At 35.7% G+C, this 14054-nt stretch overlaps 1 protein-coding gene across 2 annotated transcripts in view; it reads right to left on the reverse strand.

The window, feature by feature from the left end:
• The window catches only part of GRAMD2B (GRAM domain containing 2B), an 81438-nt gene that overhangs the window by 24135 nt on the left and 43249 nt on the right, over window positions 1–14054 (reverse strand). For both annotated transcript variants that reach the window (XM_043978429.1, XM_043978428.1), the window contains exons 2-4: window positions 6717–6833; window positions 912–1026; window positions 9–75 (exon numbers count right to left, since the gene is read on the reverse strand). In XM_043978429.1, coding sequence (XP_043834364.1) covers window positions 9–75; window positions 912–1026; window positions 6717–6833 — 299 coding nt within the window. The remainder of the gene's footprint in view (window positions 1–8; window positions 76–911; window positions 1027–6716; window positions 6834–14054) is intronic.

Here is a 14054-nt window from a genome sequence, read left to right on the forward strand (position 1 = left end):
ATACTTACTTTGTTTCAATGGTTCCTCACTTGGGACTTCCAGAAATAACTTGTGAAAGTGAATATTTGCCTTATACTACAATGAAAAAAAAAACACATATTGATGATCCCTGTCAATCATTGAAAATTTTTCCTTCTTCAATTGCCATGATTTACAATACCACCCAAATCTCTTCTCTTTCCTCACAACTCTGCACATCTTAGATATAGTTCTTTAGAAAAGCAATTGAATTTTAAATTGTTTAAGACTCCTCCCACCCCAGCTATATAAAGTAACAGTGGGATCAACAAAATTAGTGAATTGCAAGTGGGACAGAAACTGAATTATGGAATATCCTTTCTGATCATATTGTTGGTATACACACTTTTGCTTTTATTTTGAATAGGAAATTAAATGAAATTTTGGAAGCATCAAAAAGGAAATATACTAGATTTAATTTCCTAGGCTTCAGTTTCTATATCTGTTAATATAAGGAAACCCTTACTTCATAAGATTCTTCCAAGAAATAACAAAATTTATCATTATATGTGTACATCTAAAACCTCTCAAATCAAAACAGTTCTATAGACCCTAATGCAATAAACCTTCACAAAACTATGTGTAGGGACTAGCACTAAGCACTAAGGGAGAAATGAAAATAAATGGTATATACTCTTTCCTTTTATGCTGCTTAAAATCTATTTTATCAATTTGTTTAACATTTTCTATTTTTATTCATCTAAAAAAAATCACAGTATATAAAGTTTTAAAAGATAGCTAGAGTATGAGTCTGCAAGCTTGCTGATTATTTAAATCTTCCTAATTCTACTTTTTGCATCCTGGAGTTGGGCCAGCTTAATGTTTGTTAAATAGAGGCAGAAGAATAAGAAAAGGAAATTTAAAAAGAGGAAGTTGGAAGACTGTAGAATTACCTGACTTGTGGAGGAGGACTTTTTTCTTTCAGACTTAGAGTCATTCTTGTTGTCTATTTTGGAATCACTCCTACTGTCACTCACTAAGGAGAGGCCATCACTACTGGTCTTTGACCTGGAGAGAGAAAATGATAGGATTTCACAAAGCTAATCTTTTGTTGGCATTGCTCCATTGACCTTTCTTTAATCATCCTGATTATTTTATCATCCTATAGTATAACAATTTAATTTTTCACTTCTAGGCCTTGAAAGTCAATGTAACACTATTTAGCACCTTTCTTTTTGATCTTCTGAGGAACACTTCCCATTCTCCACCCCAAGAAATAAACCCTGGAAGACAAATATTCCTAGTTGCAGAAATGTTAAATTAAAAAAAAGAGAAGAATTTGCTTATTTAAAACTGTAACCAATATGGCTGCTATGGAGCCATAGATTTTCAATATGCACATAAACACATTCACTTGATGATTTGCTTCAATGGTATTTACTGAGTTCTATGTAAAAAGTTTTACTAGGCAGTATCTGCCTGTGGGAAGTTTACAATCCACTTGAGGAGATAAAATCACACAAACAAAAATGTAAAATACAATACAAAGAAATATATGTGCCAAAATGAATGACATAGACAATGAGTGCTCCAGAAGTTAGTAGAATAAGAAGTATTCATGGTTTGGATTATATGGATAAGGCTTTGTAAATGATGGGTGGGGCTTGGCTAGATTAAGAGTTTGGATGGCATATCAAGTAGGTTAAAAAGATATAAACAAAGAAATAGAAGGATTGACCATGTTTGTGATTCAATTTCTTTTCTTTGACTTGTCAAGAGCAGAATTTAGACTCTAGATTTTTTTCTCTAGATTCCCCTAGATTTTTGAATTAGGACAGAAATCACAAGCTTTTAATTAGTTGATGAATGTATTAATTCATGACAATACTCATTAATTTGGCAAACATTAAGCTGATATTCTAATTACAAATTATTTTATCTATTTATTAGAATTTCTTGTATTCCCCTACTAGTCAACATTTTTAGACTAGTTTGGGTTACTTGAATATCTCATGCTTGGACAACACTTCTTTAAGCCAGAGGGATAGTCCCCTGCTGCTTGAGCTAAGGTAGGTGTGACTCCTGATTTACTAAGGCAATGTTGATATGACACTGCCTTCTGTTTTAAGAGACTTACTTAAGTTGGCTGTAGACACACATGGAGAAAGAATGATATCAACCAGGGGAGGTCCTATCTCACTCAGTAGTCTCTAGAGTTGAAAGTCTTGGAGAGCCAGATACAAGATGGGTCAACTCTCATACATTTGATGCTTTGAGGGCTTTAATTCTCTGTTCAAAATTTTCTCTCTCAACAAACTTAATCGAGGTTCTCTCTTCACATGTCTCAAAAGTTTCTGTGACATCTTTGCAACAAAATAAATAACGTCCCTCACACAAATATGTAGCATTGTACTTTCTCAGCTAATTAGGACGCATGCTTTATTTTCTGGAAGTAGCACAGGATTGTCCCTCTGCAGAGAAGCCTCAGGCTTAGAGAAAAGCAAGGTTACATTTCTTCCCTAGATCAAAAGTTTTTGCAGTCCCAAGGAAAAATCAGCCAGGGAAAGCTCAAATACTGGAACTACATGGCATAAACACAAACATTAACACTTTTAAAAAGGATGATTTCCCCCAAATCTCAGGTAACCAACCAACCTAGTTATTGACAGAGAGAATGCTAGACACAATGCTAATAACTGTTTGAAGGCCTTACTTCATTTTGTGACATAGATTTCAGAGAGAAATTGTGAAGATCTGTGTAGAGAGAGGATCTCCAGGGACCTCATTTAGAGAGATAATTTTGCATGACAGACTAGAGTCTTTGGCACTGCAGACATGTAAAAGAATGGGTCACATTAGTCACTCTAGAGACTACTGAGATAGGATTTCTCCTGGGTGAGATCATTAACTCTCCATGGATATCTACAGCCATGAATTTAAGTCCCTTACAGAAGGTAGGCAGTGTCATGCTCAGCATTTTCTCAGCCAATTAGGAATCACATCTTGTTCTGCATATGTAATATGCAGCCTAAATCTTTCTCTTTGGGCACACCAGGGGGGTGTTAAACTATAAAGAAACTAAACCATAATCGGAAAAAAAAAAAAGGAAAACAAAAAGCAAAGAAAAGCAACATGGTATAGTGGAAGTACTGAACTCAGATTTAGGAGAGACTTTAGCTCAAATATTGCCTTTGATACTAATTGCCAGTTGCTCTATCTTATTTCTACCTATATACCACCTCTCAAATCTTGCTCCTTTCCTCCACCCATACTATGACCGCCCTAATTGAGGCCCTCGTTCCCTCTTATTCTATTATAAACCTGGTTTCTCTAACTTGTCTCATACCACATCAATTAATCTTCTACACTGCTGCCAAAGTGATGTTCCTTGAGCATGGGTCACATATGTTGCTATTTGGCTCGTTATTTCCATTCAGAGCAAATATAAACTCCTCTGTTTGGCATTTAAAACTCTTGACAAACTGGCTACAGTCAGTTAGCAAGTATTCATTAAATACTATTTTCTAGGCACTATGTTAAACACTAAGGATACAAAGAAAGGCAAGAACATGGCCCTTGCCCATAAGGAACTTATATTCAAATGGGAGAGACAATATACAGATAACTGTATATACAAGATATATACAAATGGAAGATAATCTCAAAGCAAAGGTACTAACACTGGGGTAAACAAGGAATGTCCTTTTACAGAAGGCAGAATTCAAGGTGAGCATTGATGGAAGCCAACACAGCCAGGAGGCAGAGGTGAGGATAGAGAACATTCTAGACATGGGGAGCAGTCAGTACAATAACATGGAATTGAGAGATGGAGTGTCATGAGAAGAATAGCAAGAACAATAATCCAGTTTCATTGGATTATAGAATGCATGAAAGGGAGTAAAGTGTAAGAAGGATGGAAAGATATCCTGGTTATGAATGTCATTAAATGACAAGTGGAAGATTTTATATTTGATTATGACAGGGTAGCTAGGTGGCACAGTGGATAGAGCGCTGGGTCTGATATCAAGAAGACTCATCTTCCTGAGTTCAAATCTGGTTTTGGGTACTTACAAACTCTGTGATCCTGGGCAAGTCATTTAACCCTGTTTGTCTCAGTTCCTCATCTGTAAAATGAGTTGGAAGAGGAAATGGCAAACCACTCTAGTATCTTTGTCAAGAAAACCTCAAATGGGTTCATGAAAAGCTGGACACAACTTAAATGACTCAACAATAAAAACTGGGAGCCACTAGAATTTGCTGAATGGATGTGTGACACGGTCAGATCTAAGCTTTAGGTTAGACCTTAGCTTGGCAGCTAAGTGGAACAGAGATTGGAATGAGGAGAGGATTGAGGGAAGGAGACCAATCAGAAAGCTATTTGAAGCATGAGGTGATGAGAGCTGTGTGAGTGGAGAGAAAGGGATATGTATACTTGGCAACAAATTGTATATGTATGTATGGTGAATGTAAGTGAGGAATCAATATTGACACAGAGGTTGTGAGCTTGAGTGAGCGATTGGGAGGATGGTTTTGCTTTCAACAGTCATATGGAAATTTGTAAGAGGGAAAGGTTTGGGGAAAAGATAATGGGCTCTGTTTTGAACATGTTGAGTTTGAAATGGCTACAGGGTTGACTACAGTTCATCCAGTTTTCGATGTTCAAAAGACAAGTGGTAATACCAGATGGGAACTCAGGAAAGAGGTTTAGGCTAGATATATAGATAAGGGAATCATTTTATAGATGATAATTGAATCCATAGGAGCTAATTAATCATTTGATCAAATAGGATAGTACAGAGGCAAAAGATAAGAGAGTCCAGAAGAGAGAGCCTTTGGGGACACCCATGGCTACTGGGAATGATCTGGATGAAGACTGGCTAAAGATTGAGAAGGGGCAGGCAGCTAGGTAGGAGGTGAACCAGGAGAGAGCAATTTTACAACAACCTAAAAAGGAGAGAGTATCCAGGAGGAGAGAGTGATCAAGTGTTTAATGCTGCAAAGAGATAAAGGACAAGGATTGAGAAAAAGCCATTAGCTTTGGAGATTAGAAGGAACATTGGTAACTTTTGAGAAAAAACTTATAGTTGAATGATGAAATTGGAAGCTCTATTATAGAAGGTAAAGAAGAGAGTGAAAAAATGGGAAGTAAAAACACCTAGTTTAGATGGTTTTCTCAAGGACTTTGGCTGAGAAGAAGACATATAGAAAGATAGTGAGGATAAGATCAAGGAAAAGGTATTTTTTTTTTTTAAAGGATGGGGGAAATGTAATTGTAGATGGCAGGGAAACAACCTGTACATAGAAAAAGAAGGAAAATAAGAGACAGAGGATGATATTCGGGTCAATTTGTCAACAAGTATTTATTATATACCCTTACCATGTGCTAAATGCAGGGAACACGAATACAAGGGAAAAGAAAGGCAATCTCTTTCCTGAAAGAGCTTACATTTTAATTGGGGAAGAAAACACACAAAAAAAGCTGAAAAGGAAGAAGTGATGAAGGGTCCCAGTACAGGGCATGATAAAGGAGTCTAGATTGCAGCCTGCTGAGAAACTGAGAGATGGCTGGGCTGGGCATCCTTTCAGAGGGAGGGGTCTGAGGGTACTTCCATGCATGGGCTGAAGTGATCTTCCAGTCATTTATGAACCTCAAAATAAAAGAATCAGGAAAGAAAGGCTTATTTCTTCATTCTTGAAAATAAACACACTTCTCCTTCCTCAAAGTTTCCCAGTTTTGGAGATTATAAAGGACATTAAAGGTTATTGTGTCTAACTGACTCATTTACCAAAGAGGAAACAGGGGCTCAGTAAGATAAAGTGACTTGCCCTTGTACAAAAGGCAGAATTGAGTCCTTTCATACAAGAGGAACTTATTTGGCTAGTATTTATTTCTATGGATTTTGACAAGAACTATTTGTTCCTTGCTTCCCTTAATAATTTATCAGTACATTAGAAACCAGTCAAGTTCTTTTTTTCTTTTTTAGTATTTGTTTGTTGATATAAGTTGTAATTTTGAGAGGTGACCTGACATGTAGGGAATAGAGAGCTTACCTTCAATCAGGAAGACCTGGATTTAAGTCCTACCTCTGACAGATAATGGCTGTCTGACCAGTCTCCCCTCCCCTCCTCATCTCCTAGCAATGTTGACTACTTCCGGGGGCAATCATTTTAGGAAGGATCTCAGTCATGTTTCACTTCACTCTTGCCTCAGCTCTCAACAGAAGCCATATTGCCCACTTTTTCACCCTCTTTCCCCCTACCTCCACAGCCTAATACTCACTTTAAGTTAATAGGGATGAGTGGGGTAGAATTGATATATACAACAGACTGCATAATTACAGTGCATAAAATCCTAACATTGCTATTCTTAGATCAATTCCATTCCATTACTTATAAGAAGAAGAAATAACCTGATATATAATTCTCAGGAGGCCAAAGGTCAGTTGTTCAAACCAGTACATTCTCTTTTTCTTCCCCTCTCCTCCTATTGTAATTTCCCAGTTGGGAGATTTAAATATTGTTTCAGATTATCATTCAAGTATTACCAAATCATTCTCCTCCCTCCTCCCCTGTTAGTATGCATATATGGGATAAAACAGCAGAAGGAAGATGAAAGAGGTACCATGAATTAAATAAATAAGCCCTAAATCTATTATTTTCTAATAAAAAATTATGAATCTTTAAAAAAATCATTTTCCTGGGATAGTTTGAAAATATTTTTTAAAGTAACAATTTTCTATTTGGATGTAGGATTTTACCTCAAGCAAGTGATTTTTTTCTGGTCCAATGATTCTATCTCAGGAGATGATGACATGTGTAGTACTGATGATTTGCCAGCCTTCTTTTTCTCTTCCACACCATATTCAGCCTCTGAACTGCAGAGGAGAGAAAAACATTTCACTTTAGACACATACAGTAGTTCGGAATAAAAAGTCATAACATAACTCAGTGTTGGAAAGTGCAGCTCTAACTCTACTGCTCTCTTAATTCAGACTTGATATTGAGGTGAAATGAGACACTTGAGAATCATCGAACTAAGGAGGTTTACTTTGTACACACGGGAAGATTCTACAGCACTTATGCAGTGGTACTTAGTTTCTCTGGATATGGGCCCCTTTTTCTCCATCTGGAAACATATTTGGTCAATATGTCATCAGGGTATGGTGACTCTCCTGGTCTCAGGCACCCAGTGAGTCTGAGAAGCCCCTACTATACGTGGCTGGCACCTTTTATACTCCCATCCCAGGAAGCTGCCTCAGGGAAGCTAGAGCCAATCAGTTTTAAGGAAGCTACCTCAGAGAAGCTAGAGCCAATCAATTTTAAGGAAGCTACCTCAGAGAAGCTGGGTCAGTGAGGTTCCTTGTGGAGGAGGAAATCAGGGAAGCCATGCCAGGAAAATGCTGGTCCTATCACATACCACCCCTGCTCAAAATTACTGTGTAACCCACAAGTCTGTGTTTTTTAAGCGGGGCCTAGCACAGGTTACAGCCCTGGAAGTTGTAAAGCAGGCTGTCTAGCAGTCTTACAATCCTGCCAAAGTTCATGTTTCTGAAGGTCCCTGTTCATAAAGGCCAGAGTGGATGGAACCTTTGGCAGGCACCAGAATAAACTGTTTGGATCTCCAAGGCACTCCACCCTGCACTTTAACCCCACTCCCAGTAGCCCCTCATCATATAGTTTTTGAAAAATCAGTTGCATTCTTTTTCTAAAAACTGCCTGATCATATCCTTTGGCCATTTATTAATTGGGAATTGACTCATTTTTATAGATTTTGCAAAGTTCTTTTTATATTTAAGATATGAGACCTTTATCTAAGAAACTGTCTACAGAATTTTCCAAATGCCTCCCCCCTCCCCCAATTTTCTGCTTTCCTTCTGATCTGGGACATATATGTTTTATTTATACAAACCCTTTTAACCTAATGTAACCAATTATCCATTTTACACCTCACTCTGCTCTCTATATCTTGCTTATTCATAAATTGTCCACCTCTCGTAAGACTGATAAGTAACACATTCAATGTTCAAATTTTCTTGTAATAATCTTTCTTTATATCCAGGTCATGTATCCATTTTGACCTTAATATGGTAAATGCTGTAAGATATTGGTCTATGCTCAATTTTTGTCATACTGCTTTCTAGTTTTCCATATATATAAAACTAAATAATGAATTCTTATCCCCAAATCTTGTCTTTACACATGTTAAATACAAAGTTACTAGATTTATTTGCTGCTAGAAATTGTATATGTACTCTGTTCCATTGATCTAACTTTCTATTTCTTATCCAATACCAGAAAGTTTTGGTAATTACTACCTTATAATATTTCTCCAATTATTTAAATCTGATTTTATTTGTATAAAAAGTTAAAAAAAATTTTGTTCAAATAGTTCCTGGGTTTGTTTTGGAAGGCTTATTCCCAGTTATTTTATACTGTCCAGAATTATTTTAAATGGGATATCTCTTACTATCTCTTCTTGCTGGGTTTTATTTGTGATATATAGGAATGCTGATGATTTATGTGGATTTACTTTATATCCTGCTACTTTGCTAAAATTATTGTTTCAATTAACTTTTTTAGTTGACTCATTGGGATTTTCTAAGTACATCTGAAAAAGGAAATAATTCATTACTTCATTCCCTATTCTGATTCTATTTTTTTTCTTCTCTTATTGCTATTGCTAGGATATCCAATACAATATTGAATAATATTGGTGACAGTGGGCATCTTTGTTTCATACCTCATCTTACTGGGAAGGCTCCTAGCTTTTGTCCATTACAAATAATGCTTAAGGATGGTTTTGGATAAATGTTTTTAATTGATTTAAGGAAAAATTCATGTATACCTGTATGTTTAAGTGTTTTTAATAGAAATGAGTGTTGTATTTTATCAAAAACTTTTTTTACATCTATTGATATAATTATGATTTTTCCCTTTTATGATGGAGATAATTATGTCAATAGTTTTCCTTATGTTAAACCATCCCTGCATTCCTGGCATAAATCCCACTTGATCATAATTTATAATCTTTGTACTACATTGTCGTAATCTTTTAGCTAGTATTTTATTTAGTATTTTTACATCCATATTCATTCGTGAAATTGGTCTATATTTTCTTTCTCTATTTTTACTCTTCCTGGTTTAGGTATCAGTATTATAATTATTTCATAAAAGGAGTTTGGTAGGATGCCTTCATTGTCTATTATTCCAAATAATTTATTTAATATTGGAATAAGTTGGTCTTTAAATGTTCGATAGAACTCACTTGTAAATCCATCTGGTCTTGTTTTTTTTCCTTAGGAATCTCATTTATGACCTGTTCAATTTCTTTTTCTAAAATAGCTCTATTTAGATATTCTATGTCCTCTTCTGACAATTTATATTTTTGTGAATATTAGTCCATTTTACTTAAATTATTAAATTTATTGGCATATAATTGGACAAAATAACTTAAAATTGCTTTAATTTCATCTTTATTAGTGGTATATATCTTTTTCATTTTTAATACCAGTAACTTGGTTTCCTTCTCTCTTTGATAAAAAAATAAAATTAACCAATAATTTATCTATTTCATTTTATTTTCACAAAACCAACTTCTAGTTTTACTTATTAATTTAATCTTTTGTATAATCAATTTAATCTCATCTTTAATTTTTAGGATTTCCAATTTAGTGTTTAATTGAGGATTTTTAGTTGTACTTTTTCTAGTTTTAAAAAATTGCATAACCAATTCATTGGTCTGCACCTTATTTTATTTTATTTTTTAAAATAATGTTTTACATTGGTAAGTGTCTTTTTTTTATTTTTTATTTTTTAGTGAGGCAATTGGGGTTAAGTGACTTGCCCTGGGTCACACAGCTAGTAAGTATTAAGTGTCTGAGGCTGGATTTGAACTCAGGTACTCCTGACTTCAGGGCTGGTGCTCTATCCACTGCGCCACCTAGTTGCCCCTGCTCCTTATTTTATTGATGTAAACATTTAGAGATACACATTTTCCTCTGGTCATTGCTTCTATTGTATCCTATAAGTTTTGATATTTTGTCTCATTAGCATTCTCTTTAATGAAATTATTGATGTTTCTATGATTTGTTCTTTAACTCACTCATTCTTTAGGGTTAGGTTGTTTAATTTCTAATGAGTTTTTTATATGAAAATATGCTCTAAGTCATTATTGATTAATGAAATACAAATTAAAACAACCTTATGATATCATTTTTTTTTAAGTGAGGCAATTGGGGTTAAGTGACTTGCCCAGAGTCACACAGCTAGTAAGTGTTAAGTGTCTGAGGCCGGATTTGAACTCAGGTACTCCTGACTCCAGGGCCGGTGCTCTATCCACTGCACCACCTAGCTGCCCCTTATGATATCATTGTATACCTATTAGATTGGTTAAAATGATTGAAGGGGAAAGTTACAAATGTTGGAGGGGATGTGGAAAAATTGGGACACTAATTTATTGCTTGTGGAAATGTGAACTGATCCAACCATTTTGGATAGCAATCTGGAATTATGCCCAAAGAGTTATTAAACTTCCTATACCTTTGTCCTTGCAATACCACTTCTAATTCTATTTCCAAGATGATTAGGGAAAAAGGAAAAGAACCTAGATGTGCTAAAATATTTATAGCAACTCTTTTTGTCATGGCAAAGAACTAGAAATTGTGGGGATGGATGCCTGTCAATTGGGGGATGGCTCAACAAGTTGTAATAAATGATTGTGATGGAATAATACTGTGCTATAAGAAATGATGATCTTAATGATCTTAGAAAAATATGGATAGAAGTGAACGAAATATTGAAGAATGAAATGAGCAAAATCAAGAGAATGTTATATATAGTAACAGCAATATTGTTTTAAGAACAACTTTGAGCAAACAAATAATTTTGACTATTATAAATACCCAAATTAACTACAAAAGACATATAAAGACATTATCTGAATCCAGAGAAAGAACTGATAAATAGAAGTATCTATGGAATAATTTACATATTTATGTATATACACACATATACATATTTATATCTAATACTAATTTGTGTACACATTTGTGGTAGCTATCTCTAGGGCAGGAGAGGGGAGAAAGGGAAGAAAAAAAAAGAAATGTACCCTACAACTCATATATTTAAAAGGAATAGCAAAGTGTACATAAAAGGTTTTCAGTTTTATTTGTGATCATCTTTTTTTTTTTTAATTAAAAAAAGAGAAGCAATTGCTTGTATCTTACTGGGTACTAGTTGCTACTTAACAGATGACTCAGTGTCAAACAATCACCCATTGTCCAGAGTTGTCTATTATGGGTTGAGTGATTTGAGATGGTCCTACTAAGCAAGATGGGTAGAGCACAGGAAGCTTTTATTGTTAAATGTGAATGGTACATAAAAAATCATGCTTGCCTGGGTCACTCTGGTGTTAGTGCTCTTCACAGATCATGGCAAGAAGCTGTTGCTTCCAGTCTAGACCTTGGAACCTTGTCTCCTTCAGTAGCTCAGTGGGCTCCCAGCTATAAGGACCTAGCTTCTGAGGAATGCTAATTTGGCTGATTAACTAATGGTTCCATTTGCTACAAGAGAGGCATATGCAACTGAAATTTCGCAGCTACTAATATGCCACTTTGCTACAAGTAACCCTAATACAAGAAGAATTGTTTATTGTGCTAGAAGTATCCATGTAAAGGCCCTGATAGTCCTGAATCTGCTCTTTTTAAAAAGTATTTTATTATTTTCCAGTTACATATAAGGATAGTTTTCAACATTTGTTTTTACAGGATTTTTAGTTTCAAATTTTTTTCTCCCACCCTCTCTTCCCTCCCTCCTCCCCAAGATGGAAAGCAGTCTGATATAGGTTGTATATGTACAATCACATTAAACATATTTCTACATAGTCATCTTGTGAAAGAAAAAATCAGAACACAAGGGAAAAAACCTCAAAAAAGAAGGGAAAAAACAGTCCAAAGGTAGAAACAGTATAGTTCAATCTGCATCCATAATTCACAATTCTTTTTTCTGGATGTTGAGAACATTTTCTATCATGAGTTCTTTGAAACTGTTTTGGATTGTTGCACTGCTGAGAAGAGCCAAGTCTATCCCCATTGTTTACACAATATTGCTGTTACTGTGTACAATGTTCTACTGGTTCTGTTCCTCTCAGTCAGCATCAGTTCATGTAAGTCCTTCCAGGTTTCTCTGAACTCCTCCTGCTCATCATTTCTTACAGCACAATAGTCTGAATCTGCTCTTGCTCATCACCATTTCATATCAGGAAAAGAAATCTGTGGCTATATTAGACATATCATCATTGTGCTGTAGCTCTGATGTTCTTGGTGCATCTGTGGTTCATCATTACCATTCTGTACTGTGAACTGCAAAGATGTGATATTACTTGTCACATTGACCAGATTATGAGGCTTTGAGACTTAGTCTTTCTAAGTGGAGAAGGAAAGGCTTAGGATTTCTGGCTTTTATCTTCCTTTACATTTTAATTTTGTTTTTGTCTTGTTTTTTTTTTTTCATCCTTTCTCCTATTGCCCTCCCATAGCCGGAAGACTGTCTCATAATTTAAATTAATTTAAATGGTGGAAGGTCCATTAGAAGATCATTAGAACCTTGCCACCAAGAAGTAGGTATGATAGGAATAGCATTTTCCTGACAGAGCTTCCTTGACTTCCACCCCTTAAGCAACTTCCCTGAGACAGCTTCCTTACAACCTCATTGGTTCTAGCTTCTCTGAGGCAGTGTCCTGGCCTGGGAGCATAAAAGGTCCTAGCCAGTATAGCTGGGGCCTCCAAGACTTGGTTGGTGCCTGAGACAATGAGACCTGTCATAGCTTGATGACATACTGACTGGATGAGGTCAGATGGAGACCCTGGGGGCTGTAGACAGAGAATCCATATGCCACTGTATTCTTTAAAATTTTTTTTTCCACTGTATTCTTTTTTTTTTTAATTTTAGTGAGGAAATTGGGGTTAAGTGACTTGCCAGGGTCACACAGCTAGTAAGTGTTGAGTGTCTGAGGCCGGATTTGAACTCAGGTACTCCTGACTCCAGGGCCGGTGCTCTATCCACTGCGCCACCTAGCTGCCCCTTCCACTGTATTCTTACTGTATGTCCTTGAGGTATTTGTACAGAGCAAACTTCCTTTATTCAAAGAAGCATCTCATTTCATCCTAGTATCAAACCAGAACTAAGAGAGGGCTGGTTTTAGAGCCATACCTACAACACTCAGATGTCTTAGCTATACCTTCTGACATCTACCATCATAATTCAATGATTCTGAGTATTGTACTGGGTATGGAGGGGTAATCCTGTCCCCTCTCCCCTGCTCATGACAAAATGGAGGCAAACAACTTTAATTCACTCTTGCATTACTTGGCCTACATGTCCACTCTACTGAAAACTTTTTTTATGTGGCTGTTAACCAGTCTAAGGTAAGGGCATATAAGCAACCACATTGGCATGAGCTATTATTAAACTGTATCTTAGTTGTAAATAACAAACAAATGTATCATTTGTGATTCAGCTCAGGAAATATTATTCCTAATTACTGTGAGTTTCTTTTGATTGAATCTTTTTCAAGCCAAATTAGTCTCCACAGTACATAAAATCTATCACTTAATTTCATTATGCTGCTATAGTGTAAAGAGGCAATTTAAAAATCATATGTTTCATTACATATCTACTAAGTTTTTTTTAAGCCAACATATTCAGTGACCCCCTAGCCCAAAGAAAATCTATTTGTAATTCACAAATAAAGGAAAATTTTCCTTCAGTTCCATGTGTTTCAAGGAATACTATAATCCTATTAAATTTAGCATTAGAAGTGACCTTGGAGGAATAGGTCTTTAAGAAAGAGAAACTTGAAGCTGTTCTTGGACATTTGGGTACCTAAATACTCATGAATCTTCTGTGCCTTATACCTGGTTCACTATTGATGCTGCAACATATCCAGTATACCACAGAAAAGCTACATATACCTATCCCAAGTTTCTGGGAAGGTAACATTGGCAGGAAGGAGACATGTCAAATTGTTACCAAAAAAGAACTGGAATAGCAAAGAAAACTAGTGATGATAAGAGGAAGAAAAGGGAAGATAAGGGGAC

Source organism: Dromiciops gliroides, chromosome 1, assembly GCF_019393635.1.
Source record: "Dromiciops gliroides isolate mDroGli1 chromosome 1, mDroGli1.pri, whole genome shotgun sequence".
Classification (NCBI taxonomy): domain Eukaryota; kingdom Metazoa; phylum Chordata; class Mammalia; order Microbiotheria; family Microbiotheriidae; genus Dromiciops; species Dromiciops gliroides.